General features: G+C 38.4%; 1 protein-coding gene across 7 annotated transcripts in view; it reads right to left on the reverse strand.

Annotated features, from left to right (window-relative positions):
- Nucleotides 1-318: 318 nt before the first annotated feature.
- Nucleotides 319-18,527, reverse strand: part of ctbp1 (C-terminal binding protein 1) — a 185,034-nt gene continuing 166,825 nt past the window's right edge. For 6 of the 7 annotated variants that reach the window (XM_066720197.1, XM_066720204.1, XM_066720201.1 and 3 more), the window contains 6 exons: nt 16,960-17,166; nt 9,751-9,965; nt 8,981-9,111; nt 8,495-8,622; nt 7,201-7,315; nt 319-1,551 (listed from right to left, as the gene is read on the reverse strand). In XM_066720197.1, the coding sequence (XP_066576294.1) occupies nt 1,365-1,551; nt 7,201-7,315; nt 8,495-8,622; nt 8,981-9,111; nt 9,751-9,965; nt 16,960-17,166 (983 nt within the window). In that variant the 3' untranslated portion in view covers nt 319-1,364. Of the gene's footprint in view, nt 1,552-3,308; nt 3,410-7,200; nt 7,316-8,494; nt 8,623-8,980; nt 9,112-9,750; nt 9,966-16,959; nt 17,167-18,527 lie in introns of all 7 variants that reach the window. The other variant, XM_066720203.1, reaches the window with a different exon arrangement.

Consider the following 18,527-nt stretch of genomic DNA (forward strand, 5'->3'; position numbering starts at 1 on the left):
AATCCTGGAAATTGTTGACAATAAGTATAGTTAAATTTGAAATATTTATTTCTCAATTACTACAACTGTTTACTTATGAATGTTTGTTCTACATAACTTTGCATTGACCTTATGAAGGGGACAGGTGTTGCCAAATTGAAAATCAGTTACTGTGCATCTGGCTACGTGAATATTAGCGGCGAGGAAAACAGAGTTTAGAGCACAATCAAAAAAAAATCTATTAACCACACTGTATTTACTTTCCCTAATGGCTTTTGCAGTAACATAGAACCGAAGGGTGTTTAAATACGTGCTCACCACACAGAAAGTCACACTCTCGACCTTTAACTGAGATTTTTATTTCTTTTAAAATAATTCATACAAATGGATACAGTCACAAACATGATTTTTTTTTCCGTTTTGTTTTTCTTAACCAAAAAAATATTGCTAGCCTACCACTTTACCAGGAGGGAACCAATGTAGGCAATGAAATGCTGCTACCTTTCAGTAGTCTAGTGCTGTTTCTTGGACGCATTACCACCAATGGAGCACATTTAAACAGGTGATACAAGCATGGTGCCGGTTTGTACGAGACATCTTTTAATTTTTTTTCCCCAAAATCTGTTTTTGATTTTTTTCTTTAACAGCTTTATCCAGAAGTTGAAATTGAGGGGATCCATGCCCCCACCAAAACAGAAAATTAAAAATAAACAAAAAGTGATCTTTCGTTATTTGCTTCTAAATTATTCTAAAAAAATAAGACAAGCAGGTACAAAAAACAATGCACTGTGTGGCATATAAAGGAAAAGAAGAGGGAAAAAATTGAATTTCCTGAGAAAGTTTGCAAAGACTGCCTCTTTTTGGGCGTGTTGAAACATATAAAACAAAAGTTTTTTTTGTCGTTATTGTCTTCAAAATCAGTTGGTTGAATGCCTACCTTTTTGTTTTGTGATTTTTTTTTTTTTTTCCTGTTTGACCGCTAAGCAAACAAACCCTTTTAATGTTCTAAAAACTGTACACAGACAGATTACATTCATGATATAATTAACTACTCTTGCTTAACAAGGAACCCATAGGACACAGAAACAGTTAAATCAGTCCACTGGACAGGGACAAACTACAATTTATACGGAGGATTTTTTTCTCTTTTCTTTTTTCTTTTCATTTCAATTCCAAATCCAATTTTTTTTCTTCTCCCGCACAAAAAAAAAAAAAAAAAAGTTTAAAAGAAAACCTTCGTCATAATTTTATTGGACCAGTTTCTAAAATCGTAAAAGACTCCCAATAGTTCATGGTTTCATCATCACTGCTGTTTGTAACCCAGGTGGTTTCCCACTTCTCTGCAATGGGGAGTGCTCTTTGATCGGACGAGGGGCTTTGGGGGGCTACAATTGGTCACTGGGGTGCTGCTCTCTGTCGGCTTCCGGCTTGCCTGCCTGGCCTGGGGAGGGGGCATGTGGGGGGTGGGCTACGGTAGGAAGGCCGTGTGATAAAGGCATCGCACTGGGAACGATTCCTTCGACTGCTGGGGGGAGGCCCCCAGGGGCCAAACTCACAACTCCAGGAGGGTACCTGTATCCAGAGGAAGAAAACAGAAACACAATGTTAAGCCAGAATCCCACATATGCAGCTGGGTTGTTTTTGGGGGTTGGGGGAGGGTGTTGGTGGTGTCATATATCAGGTTATTCTAACTAACATTATTGATGAGTCAATCAAATAAAAAATACATTTAACACTTCTAATTAATATCCTGTTCTGAGTGATCCTCTGTGGTTGTTTTTGCATAGATTGCTATTGGCCATTGTACAATAACTCTGCCAGAACAAAATGGCCTCAGATCACATTACTCAAATGTGATTGGAAATGCAGTTGTGGACACGTTTGCAAACCCTTTGCAAATAGCGAGAAAATCATATAATCTAGGCATATTCTCTAATTTATATCTGAAATGACAGGTGTTAGAAACCTGCCTTGTTAGCAGGATACAGTAGTGTCCCATGCTAAATTCCTTCCATACCAGATCCTCCAATTTATCAGTTGCTTTTATGTGAACAGTAAGATACTGTGGCAAATTAAAATCTTATCAGAAAAATAAAATCAGCCACAGAGAATCACACAGACTATTTTAAACCTGGCACATTCTTGCAAAGACGTTAAATAACAGGAAAATGTAAATTACATAGACCACTTCTTTTAGTCGCTTTAAAGAGGTTTCTGAAGCACAGTCTCAGTCTCTGAGGTTGTGGTGAGCGAAGAAAACATCTTCATCTGTCTATAACTGAAGTGCTTACTTCACACAAGGACATATTATGACATTTTATTTAAATAAAAAATATTTTGCAACATGCAAATTTCCATTTTGACAGCTGGAACATCCGCTCATGTTGTTCTGGTTTTTGAATATAAAACTGATGACCTCGGATTATTGTTGCAACATCTAAAGAATTCTCATGCTATGATTTCATCTTCAACAAGAGGCAATAAGGAATTACAATAATCTTCATCTGAAGGCAAATAAATGCAATTTGTTGATAGCACAACTTCAGTAGTACACAGTGTGCAAACTTTGCAACATGATCAACCAGTTTAATATTTTCTCTTTATTTGCAGAGGCTTTGCCCACTTTTTTCCCCACTACTGCATATATATTTATACAGTACATAAACACAAATATACAGTTCATAATACAAAACAGAAAATATATTGTGTGCAACATTCATATATGTCTACATTTATATATATAAATATTTTTTAAGACCAGTAATCTTGCACTTAAATAAGGCCTATTAAGTCTTGTAAATGGCTCAAAAACACTCGTCTGACTTTTTCACTCCCTAATGCGGTGTCTGGCAGTAAATTGCTCACATGTGTGTGAAAGTGTAAGAAGGTGACTGGAAGATTATTTCCAGCTTGTAATCTCGTCAGTATTAAATATATGTATGCAAATGCCATTTCAGTGCTTATTAGGAAGCCTGCAATATTCTGCAAAAAATACAGAAATGGGGAAATGCAGAAAAAAAAAACATTTGCCATTTCAACTGTTTGTACAGCAATATTCTACTAAGTGGTGAAAATAATGGAATATATAATAAGAAATGTTTTTAGTTTTATCTTTCTATTAGGTGGTAATGTGCAGTAGACATTATGGACAGATTTGATTTCCCCTTTAAATGCACATCCCTTTCTGTGTGTCAAATTACATTTCAAGTGTCGCTGACTTAAGAACAAAGATTATTTAATATATTTCAGAAAGAAGTGAAAACTCATGGCTTGTGATTCAATAAATCTGCATATTTATTTTTTGTTGCTTGTTTGTTTGTTTGTTTTACCTTTCAGTATTTGGATTGAAACACACACATTTCTGATGAGCATGGATTAAATCCCAGCATGGTCGCTCATCCTTAAGTTTTGTACCACAGCTTGAATGTGACTAAGGAATCAAATGGAAATAACAATGTTTAAAATCTACCCTCGCCACAGTGTACAGCTATTATTAACAGTTTTGACCAGAGTCTGCAGAGATTTGCAGACTCTTGAAAGGACTATTATATACACAGCTGAAGGCACTTTTTTTTAAACCCACTGACCTTCAGATATTGAGGGAGAAGTGGTAACCACTTTCTTTACATAGCATAACTGACACCACTTAATGCCTTTACTTTGCATCAGTAAAATCTGATAAATGTATATACAGTAATCATATAGGTATCATTTAATAAAAAATAATAAGGATATACAAAACAAAGATATCAGGCTAAACTAAGCTAGTTCACTTGACTCTGTTTGTATTATCTTCTGCAGAACCAAGTACCTTATATTTCTAAGTTATAGTAATATAAACAATATCAGATGAACAGGCTTTAGGGAACCACTGACCACTGTGAACTCATACCATTATAAACAATATATGACTCGGGACACTCATAACCTGGGGATGCTATCAAGGGAATTGTATCACTTCACGTTTTTACACAGTGAAGCTCATCTTGCCGCAAGTGTAACATTTCTCACTCTGGTATTGATATATTCACAGTGACAAAATCGAGTGTGACTCATTTGTTTCCCGCCCTTGAATGACTGTATGAAATATAATGGCTCTGCTACACACTTAGATTTAAAAATGAGTTCTTTTTAATACTGTTTGCAAACATTGCTGAAGAAATGCAGCAGCAGAAAGCAATGGGTGTTTTATGTGACCCACAAAGTCTTTGTAATGTTTGTTTTCACCCTGCAGGCAACTCCAAATGTTACAACATAGCCTGGGCTGTCATTTTCTCTCTTGACTCAACTATTGAGCATTGTTTTTATGTAACATTCACGGTTTCTGCAAATATTGAGGAAAGAAACTTATTCAAGAAGTATACTTTGCAAGATGTTGAGATTGCACATGCTACAGCCCCCCCCAATCACAGTGTGTTAACAGATTAGGGAATGTAATTGCTGAATACCCAAAGCATGATTACACTAAAGAAAACCATAGCATAACATGTATATAAAGTTACACTATAAGTTAGTCTGTATATAGTCTACCATTTATGTGTGTCTAGTTTTGACACTAAGGTCAACTGATTCTCCATAATGTTTCATTACAATGTTACTAGTGTAATGATGTCAATGGAAAAAAGGCTGATTTATACAAAGCTAGTAGAACATTAAAGGGGAACTAGCACAGTCCCCACATTGATTGGTTTATATGCACTCGTGTTTGTAGGAATGTATACGTATCTGTGATTATTCTGTTCCATTCTACCATTTTAGTAACTTAAAAGTATTACCTTCATCACATGGCTGCTGTAAATAACCTAAAGGACAGCTCTTCTGTGTTTCAGGATTTAAGTTTCAACACTTACCAGACAACAGAAAAGACGAAATCTAAAGAGCTTGGGATTTGTCATCCCTTGCTTATTTGTTTGTCGTTATTAATATGATAAAGGTGCTATTAACATGATCATTTTTTATTAATGATCTTAATATTGATAATTATGCCTGATCTACCCACTGCATGCATAATGGATTGTATTTTGTACTTGTTTTTAGTTCATATTAAGTAATACTGTATATTGTATTTTGCATTTATTGTACTTTACTGCATTATGTAAATCTGTAGAGAAGTGTATTTTGTGACAATTGTAAGTCACCTTTGGTTAGGACATCTGCTACATACATACATGAAAATCTCTCCTGATCAAATCTGTAGCATAGCTCAGTTATCTGCTCAGTGCAGGGATAATAAACAGCTGATCAGACTCATTGCCTGAGCTCAGAAATTAGGTGTGCAGTGGCTAGATAAGGCATAATTATCATTACTTTTAGCGTTTATTATAATGTCTTATTAATTAACAGGATATAAACATGGACTACCATATTAATAATGGCAAACAAATAAAGAAGACTAATATAAATGTGTTATGAGCCTTTATTCAATATATTTATTGCAGTGCAACAGGACTCAATTTGGCATCAGTGTAATTAATTAAATTGATTACATTGATTAAAATGTTATTGTCTCTGTGTTCCTGTCTTGAAGTGTCCTGGTGAACACTAAGCCATACGGTCACACTACCACTGAACATAATTGTCACCCAGGCTGCTGCAGGGAAGATAAATCCTGTGCTCATATAGATGTCGTCTTTTCTGCCATCCATTAAGTGTCGAAACATCACATCCTGAAACACAGAAGAGCTCTCCTGTGGGGTATTTACAGCAGCCTTGATTAGGAAGACTACACTTAAGTATTAAAAGTTACTAAAATGAAAGAATGGAATAGTATCATCACAAACACTTGTACACCCTTGTGAGAAATCACTTAAACTGTTTCACAGAATTGCAGTCAGTTTAAAATGTGTAATCAAACCAAATATAAAATTTAATAATATCAATTTTGTGAATATACATTAAGTAACACATCTTGGTAATTAAACGTAAATTCTTAGTATGCTTTAAAACTAAACTGAAGTCCAAATCCAATGTCATCAGATGAAGGCAACGCTGCATAATTATAGATCTGAATTTCACTATGATTGTATTACTTTGCATGCCTTATTATGTTCTGCGGGTCTCTCAATTGTTCCTCTCTGCTTACTCTGTTTTGGGCCATTGTGATTATTTTTAAAACTAAAGCTTTATAAAAACTGTCTCAAAGTGTATAGGAAGTACAGAGGGGAAGCAAACAAATGTTGCATCATGTCCTTCTGCCCACTGTTACAGGAAGATGGTACAGCACAGTTACAGTGTCCTTCCTTTACTCACAATATGAATCCTAAATAAGATGGGTAGACTTGCTAGTCACAATATTGGCATGAATCAAATCAGAGTTAGGGAGATACTCTCTTAGGAAGAAATGAAATAACAGAATTTAGTTATAACTTGGTGCTTTCAAGCATCATAATCTGAAATGATTGCAGAAAGCTTAGTATGTGAATTTCCTGTCTTAAACGGACTGAAACTGTTGTTATCTATCAAGGCCTCATTTTCACTTTGAAATACAATCTGATAATGAAATCTGGGGTTTGTGATGTATAAAAGGCAGATCTGGTACATGTTCTGGTGTCAGCTGCTGATACAATCTAACAGCCTCAGCAAAGCACTGAAGCATTGCTTTCACACTCCAAAACAAAAGCTTTGCCCGAGAATAAAATGTCTACTGCTGAAGACTAATCAAGGGATCTCCATTTCCTTTATTTCTTATTAAAGCATGCTTAAAACATTTGATGGCGAAGCTTTTGGACAATTAAATTTTGATGTCATGAAATATACTGTACATATTTTGTTTCGTGGTATGCTATGGACTGTGAGGATTTCATTACAAAAACACTAACTGGGACCTTAAACAGTTTGAGAGAGCTGCTCTCCAGTATGATGAAACATGTCTGATAGGCACATCTTCACCTTGCGTTACTGTGCGACTCGTACTGTGCGTCTCGCAAAGCACTCATAAATCTATGCAATTACACTCCCAATCCCAGCGCTGTGTTTGCGCATCAGATTTACAGTACTAAAATATCAATGACAGGTGACATAATCCAGATGAAGGATTAGGTACAGAGCAACATTTACTACATCAAGACAACATGATCATAAGCTAGCCTTATGTGAGGGGATCTGCTTTACAGTGTTACATGACCAGGGTCTGGATTTCTGTTATAGATGTGCATGCTTGTTTTAAATGTAAACCTACAGACTCTGAAACGCAGGGCAGATGGCCGAGGCGAGTGGCATTACCTGTATGCTCCATTGAGCTCTGGGTGTACAACTGTAGGGTCCATGCTGGCCCAGTGTGTGGCTTGAGTCAAATAGTCTTTATTGACACAGTTTTTCAGGCTGTCTGGAATGCGACCTGATTTGGGAAGACAATAAAAAAAAATAAAAAAAAATAAAAATGGAGAAAATGAAGTATAACAGCACATTATCCTCGAAAAACATATTTCAAATGCAAATGAAAGGAAAATGCCTTTTATTTAAGACACTGTAAAAATCAGATGAGCCAGTACTAATAGAAGCATCATTAAGGCAGGGATCGCAGACATTGTCTCTTCCACCAGTATCTCAGTGTCACTATAAGAGAAAATATGCCTTTCCTGTTTTTAAAGTTGTATACGTGTTCTCATTAAAACCTTGGAACTGAGTGGCCCTGGAGGGCAATATTATCTGTTCAGGTCCTCCTTCCCATTAAAAATACTAAACAATTCCCCTCTTCACAGACAAGTGAAGCTGTATTAAAAATTGTAATTTCTCAAATTCATAAGCAAAGGAGTCAAAGCTATCACCATACGAATAGCAAAACATTTAAGAGGTATTCCACAGCAGTGCTTTTGAAAGTTAACCGAAAACATAAATGTTTAGTGGCACGGTGGCTCTGTGTAGACCCTCAGTAATCCTCTCCTCTGTTCAATAAGTGCTCACCCTGGCAGCCAGCAGCTGTCACCGGGAATTCAATGTGAAGCCCTGCCGACCAGGCCTGTCAGGAGACTATTGGATTTTACTGACTGTTTTCATTTAACTCCCTGTCACTTTGCCTGTTGTTTTGAAGTGAAAACAGACTTCACAAGAATATCATACACTCCAAGTAGAGATTTTTTTAGCTATCCTGCTGATTTATAAAATGGGCAATTTCATGCAGGCCATTTAGTAACCTGCTGTAAGGAATATGCATGAATTAAATGTATTGAAAATTCAATAATACAATATAATAAGTTAACACCACATTCCAAAAATCGCTTTGGTTTAATACAATCCATCTATTACTCACTTTTCTGTGATAAAACATGTCACTGATTTTCCCTGATGGATAATCATGATAATTTAGACAGTTTTAATTACAATGTACTACTTACATTTTAATGAAAATCCGGCAATTATAACTTTTAAAGCATTAAATTAGTCCAGAACGCTCCTTATTCCAGCAGAAAAACACCATGAATACCAATCCTTACTAATACTTACTCTCACTAGAACGAAACATTAATCAAAGATATTTTAACACACAGGCAGCCAGGGTCACGAGCTTATAGCTCACCTGTAACAGCTCTGCGAATCTCTCTGGCCGCCTCTTCTCTCATTTCTATAGAGGCCTGCTCACTGTACCAGGCCGCATGGGGGGTACAGATCAAGTTTGGGGCATCTTTCAGCGGGCCTTGGCTGAAACTAAACAGGAAAAAGAGGAGGGTGAGGTTACAAGACTGCATCTGATGTGGTCCTACTGTTCATATAGATGTGTAGCAGTGTCCTGTGTCTTGCAGTGTTTTATTTTTGGTGTGCAAATTAACTAAACATGTGCTGTTAAACAAAATTACAATTGTAAACTGGCTTGTGAATAGCTTTAGGACTACTTGCATTGCTGGCCTGTCTTTAGACCAATTTCAGTTTTTAATTTAATGATTCTTAATTCAATCACACAGACAATCATACAGACCCTGAACAACATTTTAGTTGACTGGTTATGCATCATTGTCTCTTCCTTGTATCAACCTTGGTGTAAATTGAGAAGGTAAGTGTTGGTCACCTGAAGGGCTCTGTTTCATGAACGTCCAAAGCTGCCCCTCGTATCCTCCCTTCCTTCAGAGCCTGAGCAAGGGCCTTCTCATCCACTAGACCCCCCCGGGCCGTGTTCACCAGGAAGGCACCCTGCCGCATCTGCACACGCACACACACACATGGACAAAACACACAACACACAGCACAAAACCTTAAGAAACCCCCTCATTGCACGACCCATCATGACATTTCTGCACCAAGTTTTTCAACAGTGTGAGCTACAAACCACCTCCCGAGAGAAGCAGGACAGGAAAAACAAAAAAAAGCAAACAAGCATTATCATCTACAGATAGGACACTATACTGCCCTGTTGTATTTTTTAAATATTTGTAGTATAAATCAGGAGTTGCACACAAATTCAAAGCCCTGGACATTTCCATTAAAAGAGGAGCAGTGCTTCATTCCTGTGGAGGCTGTTCACTATTCAGCACCCTCTCCATCTACTTTGGCAATTCAAAAGGTTATTTACATTCTATAGTTTTAAAACCTAAAAATCGAAATAAACACCAGGGGGCAGCACCTCCTGTACCATTTGGAAGAAACTTATATATTTTTTAAATACACACAAAAAATATGTACAATACTGAACTGGTATTGGTGTTTGAGAAATGCACATGAGCTGTACAGAGACAGGTACAGTGACAAGAAGATGACAGACATGGGCAGAAGCAGCTGGAGGTCACAGTAATGAGGGATGGATGAGCAGCAGCAGCCTGATGACGAGCCGGCCGGCCTTACCTGTTTGATGGTGAAGTCATTAATTAGATGGTGGTTGTGCTCATTCAGGCTGCAGTGCAGTGTCACACAGTCACTGTGAAACAGCAGGTCCTGCAAAGTGTTCACTCTCTGGAGCCCCAGGGCCCTCTCAATCCCATCAGAGAGGTAGGGGTCGTAGAAAATCACATTAAACCCGAACGCTTTGGCTCTCAGTGCCACCGCCTGCCCAACACGCCCTGGATAGGGGGGGAAAGGGAGAAAGGAAGAGAGAGAGGAATTCAATTTATTTTTTCTTCAGGGGTACAAGTCCTACTCGTGTTATACTGGGCATGTTTCCAAGCCCCATTTTTTAGCGCAGCAACCCCCCCAACCCTCACATCGAGAAAGAACGAACATTCCACAATGCATCTGCGTGTTTCTCCAAGTGGTCCATGAAATATTTTACTTGTTACTTTATACTGCACCTGGGAATGAACATCCAGTCTTTCTGAAGGAGCCAACTTAGTAAAGCCCTTGTTTGGTGACAGGTTTTCACAAGTATTTATTTAAAGATTTCCTTTTAAAATGCAACTGTTAGATGAGCAATATTGCTGGCGTTTGGCCTTATGGTAAGAGAATACCTACTGTCAGGAGAGTGGACGTTATCCACGCATTCTTTGAGCGTAATCTCTCCTTTAATTTTCTGAGTATGTCTAATCATTAAAGGTTGTTAATTATTATGAAAAACTGTTGTACAACAAATGTCCCTAGCAGCAGCCTTGGCAACACTTTCCACTTATGTTAACTATCAGCTCTACATTAGAGACATGTATCAGTTTGTAATGTAAAGTAAATGCTGCCTTAGGGCCTTTTAAGTATATGCCCCTGCTGTATGCTCAATCAGTAATTCAGTGTTTAGTATTATTAATTAATAAAGCTCTGAGGCCTGGATTTAAATCTCTTACTATTAACACTGTTAGAAGCCTAACATGCACTTAAGGCACAAGAACATATACTCAGAGCCAGTGCAAGAGCTTGAGAAATCATCAGCATCATATTGGATGGATTTAAGGAGAGATTAAAAAAAGAACCTATTTCTGCAAAATTTGAGATTTCAGGGCATACAGAAACACCAACTGCTCAGGAGAATAAAAAAAAAACAAGAGCAGTGCAAATAATATATATATATATATATATATATATATATATATATATATATATATATTTTGTTTTTGTTTTTGTTTTTGTTTTGTTTTGTTAAAATACTATCAAGATAGTTATGATCCTATTTCTTTTTTAAAGCCCATTTCAAACAAAACATTTTCTCCTGATTCTGAAAGCAGCCTATCATGCCAACCAATATGTTCACCCTTCATTCACAGCAACGTGAATTCATAATTTTTGTTGGAGTCATATTACAATCTATCTACTCTAGATGTGCAGCTTTTCAATAACAGAATCAAGATAACTAAATAACAACTCCTTGTGATTGACACAACTGAGCAGCGCCGTGTGACTGAAAAGCCTCCTAGTCTGTCAGTCAGCTGACAGAGCTCAGAAACTGTGTTAGCATATTCTGCTCCCCCATTATACAGCCATGACATATTCACACACACACAACTGAGCAGCAGTAAGATAGCAGGTCCAAGTCAGCATTTCTCATGACCTAACAAGCTACAGATGATTACAAAACATTTTTTTTTTTTTTTAATACAAATTAAATCTCTTCAAGACTGCAATCTCCTGAAATCCACGTGTTGCAACATGCCGGCGATTTTTCTTTTAATTGTTCGGGTTTATAAATGATAAATCTACACACAATTCCAATATGTCAGCATGCAATTGTGGAGGTGTCCACGAGGAAGCCATCTACCTGACCTCACTTTCGGTAGCTTAAGAAAGGCCAACTGAAAGTGCTTCCATCACATTCAGGATTGGCGAATGCCTTCTCTCATCAATGCCAGTTACGCTGAATATGAAACGGGTTACAAACTGAAATCTTGAAATATAGAGCGTACAGCTAGGTAAGAATATTTGAAAAGGCTTTTCATTTCATCAGTTATGTCCTCAAGCAAAGTTGTTTTCTAGTCCTCCAGTCACACTTGGCAGTCTCTTATTTCTAGTGATCGTGGGTTTAAATCCATCTCGGACCACAGGGATCATAACTCTGCAATCAACCACCAAATGTACCAAAAAAACCTAAAAGATCACTGCCCCTTCACCACGATTCCTCCAGAGCCTTCTCCTTCTCCCATCTCATCCCTGGATGCTGCAACCATCTACCCACTGATGTTAGCACAGCCCACACATGCACTGTATTTTTTACTTGCTCTTCGTTACTTTTACTCTAATTAGGACTAAAGATGTATATTGTATTTGCTTGCTTACTATTTTTCTTGAAAGGAGTAAATATCATGATCACATTCATAATAATAACAGAAATAAAGCTGGTCGGAACAGCTTTGCTCACAGACGAGGCAACTATATGATTTCCTATGCCATGAATCAATGCTGACCACAGCAGAATTTCCTTTACAAATCACAAATCAGCTGTGGGAGGCCTCTGACAACATCCATGATGACAAAAGCTCAACCCTCCAATAAATCTGTCACAGGAGAATTATCACAAGGGTTATTAACAGTCTTCTGGGTCAAAACAAAGGGTTTATGTTTCTTTAGGAGGCCCTGCAGAAACAAATAATCCATGTGTTTGGGACAGAGAGAAAATGGCTGATCTATCACGTCCAAGGAAGTACATGCCAAGATGGAAACAAGCACATTGCCCTATTGCTCTCCTTGCCTCTTAGAAGAAAAGAAAAAATGCAAATTGCTGCAGGGAAGTAGTTCATCAGTATCTGCTTAAAGGAGAGTGAGTGAAGGGAAATAAAAAAAAAAACCTCTATAGAGACTGTCTACAGAGCACAGCAAGAAAGTTAAGGCCATGGAGGAAAGCAATCAAAAATCAATACAGGGGTTAAAGTCTCCATCCCTTCAGGGTGTGTAGGAGCTATCATTTTATTTCTTCAAATCGCTATGATAACACAAACCACAATCCATATGTTGTCTCCATATGCCAGTTGCACAAATGTATTTTCCAAGCCACTATATTTGCATGGTATGTTTCTCATTTTCACGTAATACTTCCTGCTGAGATTCAGTTATTTTTATTTTAGTTTTTAGTTATTTTTGCTGTGTTCATTAGGTTTCCCTTACAGAAACAGGCATAATGCCTCTCTCTCTCTGATTCTTTGGGATGGGAAGGCTGCCTGTGAAATAAATCATTATTGCCTCAATTATATATGTTGTTAATACATGTTTTACTTTGTAGTTCCTATGTTTCAGAGGTTTCACCAGAAAGCTCTTTGAATCTCTTGTGCTTCTGTAAGAGAAGCATAGATTAAGACTCTTCCCAGTCACCCCTGTTCCCCACAGTGTGCCTCTCAATATACAGGACTCAAACTAGACCCTTTTAAACATCCTACTTCAGATCCCCTTTTCCTGCTTGCTGCTTGAGAGAGAGAGAGAGAGAGAGAGAGAGAGAGAGAGAGAGAGAAAGCAGGACTCAGGACTTCCAGCACACTTAGTCAATTTTAGGATTTAAACTTTCCTCTTGCTTCCAAAATTCATGTCAGTCAACCCAGTAAAATGTTTTAATTGCTGAAGCTTGTAAGTCACTCCATCAAAAGATACTGCTGCACAGGACTGCTCCTATCAATCAGACCTCATACTTGACTGCTTGGTATGGCTTCAGACTTGTTTCTTTAATCATAATTTTATCATAAAACGGAAATGGTAAAACAATCAAAACCTAGGGCCGCTGAACTGTTTATCCCAAGTCATAAGCACAAACACTGACAAAATGCAACACACACACACACTGACACACACACAATCTCTTTCTCTGAGCATGGCCTTGTGCAGCTTTCAGAAAGTACAAAGAAGCACATTTATTCAACCATGGAACTCCCAAAAACGTTGTGTGCTGATGTCAATTCACTTGAGGTATGGGTGGAAACATTATTTTAAAGAAGAGAAGGGAGTAAATGGTAGCAGTTCTTTGATTATACAGTCCCTGGGATTCCTGGAATGTTTGTTGGGGCAACCTACTGAAGACAATTTATAAAAAGAAAGAAAGAATGCAGAGAAAGATAGAACTTAACAACTGATGACATGTAACTGGATTGCATTTTATCTTAGATGGATGGCTTTGTCATAAACCGTTTGATGATCAGGATTAAATAATAGGATCTTTCTTTCTTTACTTAGATTCCATTGTATTGTACATGAAGTATAAATCACATGAACAGATTTTATTAGACATCTTAGGGTTGCTCCAACCAACCTATAAATCTACTTAAATTACATTACCTAGAGTCCATAACAGAGTCTCTGTAAGTAGGATGGATTTCAGATGTGAAGAGGAAAATGAAAACAAAAACGGCAGGAGCTAAATGTAGAGCTTCAGTACAATATAACAATGTCATTCCTGTATGCTAAAACTGCAGTAAACTGGTATAACAACTCTGATTTGTAATGCTAGACACTGGTTCTTCAATGTCACAGCCCACAAGCTATTTAAATTATAATCAAGATCTGTCACAGTAAGGCACAATTTAAAATTGCAGTTGTCATGGCTGTTAAAATTTAATAATGACTCTGGCTCCTTTCTCTTTTTTTGGTGAGAGACAAAAGGAAAATGAGAAACAAAGGCCTCTTGATAATGTCTTAACAGGTAGAAGGTGCCAACTCCTGAAGCTCAGCAAACACACTGTGTATTTTAAAACACAAGAGTTCATTCATTGAGGTCTGCAGGGTATTCATGAGAGGAACAGCTCTGTAATCAAACACAGAACATGCCTAAGAGTTGATAATGGATATGAAAGCCTGGGTAAGCAAACAATGACTTATCCATGTATAAATCACTTGCTTATCCTCCATGCTACTTCAGTGCCATCGGTGACTCCAGTAGATTATCAGTAAAATGACTATGACACGCAGGTATCCAGGATTACCCTGTCGGAGCCAGCCGCACTCTCCCTGGGTTATCAGTGTGGGGTGTATTTCAATGAGCCACAGAGCCAAGCCACTTGAAGGAGAATATAAACAAGCAAAAGAAATGTCACTCAAATCATTTTGATATATATTCACATTGTGTAGACCAGATCAGCAGACTCGGTCAACGGCATTGCAATTCATTCCTGGCTCAGGATCTATCCGAGGAAGTGACTTTACTGGAATGCTTTTGCAAGGCCTAGCTCAGGGTAGCCCTCACATGCTGCCTTCTCTGATTTCTAGAATATTTTTAAAAGAGCGATTAACAATGTATGTATGTGTTTACAGGTGCGAAATGGGATTAAACAGTTTTGTTTGCAGCCTGTGAGTGACAGGAGAGTTATGTGTGAGCAGAAGCAGTGGCTCAACACTGCCAGGAGCCATGAGTGGCGTTCCTTGATGGAAGACTCGCCCTCCATTTCTCTTGTTAATAAGCCATGAGGGCGGACTATAGAGCCATCTCATTGTTTATCCCATCCATCATCAGCTCGGCAGAATTTCCAAAAGGAAGCAGCAGCCAAAACACACTTGATATTCCAAGCAAGTATGGGCAGTGCGAGAAAATAAGGCCACATGTGAGTGAAGGTATACTACATTACTGCAAATGTCTCATTCATACCCAACTGATAGAAGCGAGGGCTCCATTTAGGGATAATCGATCTGTTGTTGGTATAGTGCAGGATGGGACTTAATGAACTAGAACAGCCCTGTTTTGCTAATATCAAATCAAATATTAAAAAGTAAGACATATATCACACCTGTGTCTATGTTATTAAAAGCCCCACATCCACCCACATATGTAAATACATCTGATTTTAAGATTCCAACATTTTTTTACTCTTTTCAGTTCCTGTGAAAATTCTTTGGCATATTTTAGTTAAAAACATTCAGGGCAGGTCAGATAGTTTTCATACCGTGTTGTCAAAGTCAGATACATTGTGTATTGCTGCAAAATAAACATCTGTAGATCGGGAACAGACAACAAGGCTTGCACAATGAAAATTCAACCAGAGGAACATACCACTAAACCAACACCACTGGCTAATATTTGATTGCAAGATTTAACCTGACTGTATGTCATTATAGATTTAAAGCTACTAAATCTAAATCTAACATACCTACAGACATTGTTGACTGTGCTCCAGGGATTTTTGTATGTTTCAAAGCATTTTCTGACAAAGATGATCAACTGTGAACCCCTTTGATGCTGGCTCACAAAGAAAGTTTAAGATGAAAGAAATTTGGATAGCACCGGTAAGGGCCTCACAGCGAACACTCGGCAATTACCACACGGTAGGTACTCACAATTTGTTTCTTTGAATCGTGTTTTGGCATTATGCCCCAAGTGATCCATTCTCATTATAGCCTCGGGCCCATACATTTCACATTGCTGTCACTTGCAGAATTGAATACACGGTACGTACCATGAGTGGTTTTGTCAGTGTTTCTACCACTCTCTATTTTGCCATTACTATCATATAGGCCAGTGAATGAAACAAACTGCCAGGAATACAGTTATTAGACCATCAGTTGCCATTCTCAGCTCTACACCCACGGCCCAACGGCTACTGCCCCATAAGCATGACATATAAAAACGCAACTTCCTACAAACTCTTGGGTTATATGACTATGTGGAGTGTAGAAATATAAACTGTGCAGACCCTGCTTCAAAACAAGTGCTAAGTCTGAACTCTGTCTTATCATGCCCATATTTTTTGGACACTTCCCACTGCTGTATGTACTTTCCCAAATGACTGACATTTAAAAGAGTGCTGCACTCTGCCCTCAAGTTCCACACAACTGGTATCTTATGATATAGGCCTGACAATACTAATTAACTTAATTGCCAACTCACTTGGTCAGAAACCTTCAGCCCAGTTTCAAGGCACTCATAACAGTTGATCTGACTAATAATTTCAGTCATCATCAAATCAAAGAGTCACACTGAGCTGCATCAAGCTGAATTAAAGTATTTCTTATGAATTTAAGGAATCTTTTAGCACACAAAACACCTCTTTAAAATCCAAACATATCAAATGGCTTCATGTTCTCTACCCTGGATTTAAACTGATGTATTGGGTTATTTACTTCTCCTACAGATCAGTGTCACTCTGATGATCTGTATGACATTTGGAGTTATGGAGTAAATACCAGGCAGACAACAAGTAAACATCACGGAGTCGTGGTTGTGCTACTGACCGAGGCCGATGATGCCCAGGGTCTCTCCCCGGATGCGGGCGGCTCCGGAAGCCACCTCCCGGATCTGCTCCACGCTCTGGACCCGTGTGCCCTCTCTCAGGGCCTGGTGCAGCCAGGTGGTCCGCCTGTACAGGTTGAGGATGTGGCACATCGTCGAGTCGGCCGTCTCCTCCACTGACGCGGCTGGCATGTTACACACCGCAATCCCTGTAGGGCCAGAACAAGAGGCATGTTACCCATCATTTAGGGCACAGACGCACTGCACCACTGTATCAGCATGAAGTGCAGTATACTATATACAGAATACAATATCCTGCTGAAAATAATATGATACCAAATGTGTAACACACAGGTTGATTAATGCAATTAAAGTAAATTCATAAACATACACAAGAGGCATCAAAAACCCTTACTATGTTTGCAAACACAAGACAAATCTCATTCGGACAAATGACCTTTATATTCATTCATAGCATTGTGTTTTTTGCTGAAGTCCTGAGCTTTATTCAGTATAAATTAATTCTGGCTCTTGGTGTAATTCAGCTGTGCAGAAATCTATCCCCAAGGCACTGATTTCTCCACCCCAGGGGTCCATGCGAGAACTCTGTCCTTTTGACCCTACTGGAGCTGTCAGCTATGTCATGGAGTGAAGTTAAAAGTCTTGAATAGCTCTAGTCTGCAATATGTATGTTTAGGGAACAAGAAGAACAAACTAAGTTAGACAGTACTGTGTTTAAGAAAACTAGACGTATCCTATGTTCTGAAAGCTTGTCTGCAAAGATAAGAGAACTCTAGACTTCTTAAAAACATTGCCTCACACTGAAATCACCCCATCCCAGAGGCAAACTCAGCAGCTGGGTGGGGGCATTTCTGTATCCTGGAATGCATTAAGTTTTGGCTTCATTCTTTTTAGGAGAAAAAACACAAAGGAAACCAAATGTCCAAATGCATCTTTCCAAACCCAAGAAAGGGACATGGTTGAAACATCATGCTGCTTTTACCAGAACACAGTGCTAATTGCTCTATGACATGAAATCTGTCAATGAAATTTTTATAGTAAATTTCCCCCTATCAGTTTATGTCTTTTCATCAGACAAATACTACATATGAAAAAGCTCAGCCTACTGCCTACTATCTCTTGGAAGATAAACATCTTCTAAAATGTTCTAAATATACTCTGATAGGGATCAATGAACAGACACAGTGGGTTATTAAGTCCACTCTGCATCACTCTTATCTGTCTGGGATTTCACCCCCTGTGTCCCTCCCCTCTGCTCTGTTTTATAACCACCGGGGTTGTTGCCTGGTCCCTACCAGCAACAGCCATGGAAAACAGAGGCAGTGTTGGAGAAGGCCTTGGGGAAAAGGGCACTTAATAACACAATATTCTGTCTGGAAGGAGCCTAAGCTGACAAGAAGAGCCAAGGGGTTTAATACGAGCGGTGGGCTGGAGGAGGTTCCCAAAAGAAGCCAGGCTGGCTGTCCTGATAAGATGATTACTCCAGTGGTAGGGGGAATAAATTATAACTGGATAAATAAAATGAAAAGTAGGCCCCTAAAGCATGACT

Source organism: Amia ocellicauda, chromosome 13, assembly GCF_036373705.1.
Source record: "Amia ocellicauda isolate fAmiCal2 chromosome 13, fAmiCal2.hap1, whole genome shotgun sequence".
Taxonomy (NCBI): Eukaryota; Metazoa; Chordata; class Actinopteri; order Amiiformes; family Amiidae; genus Amia; species Amia ocellicauda.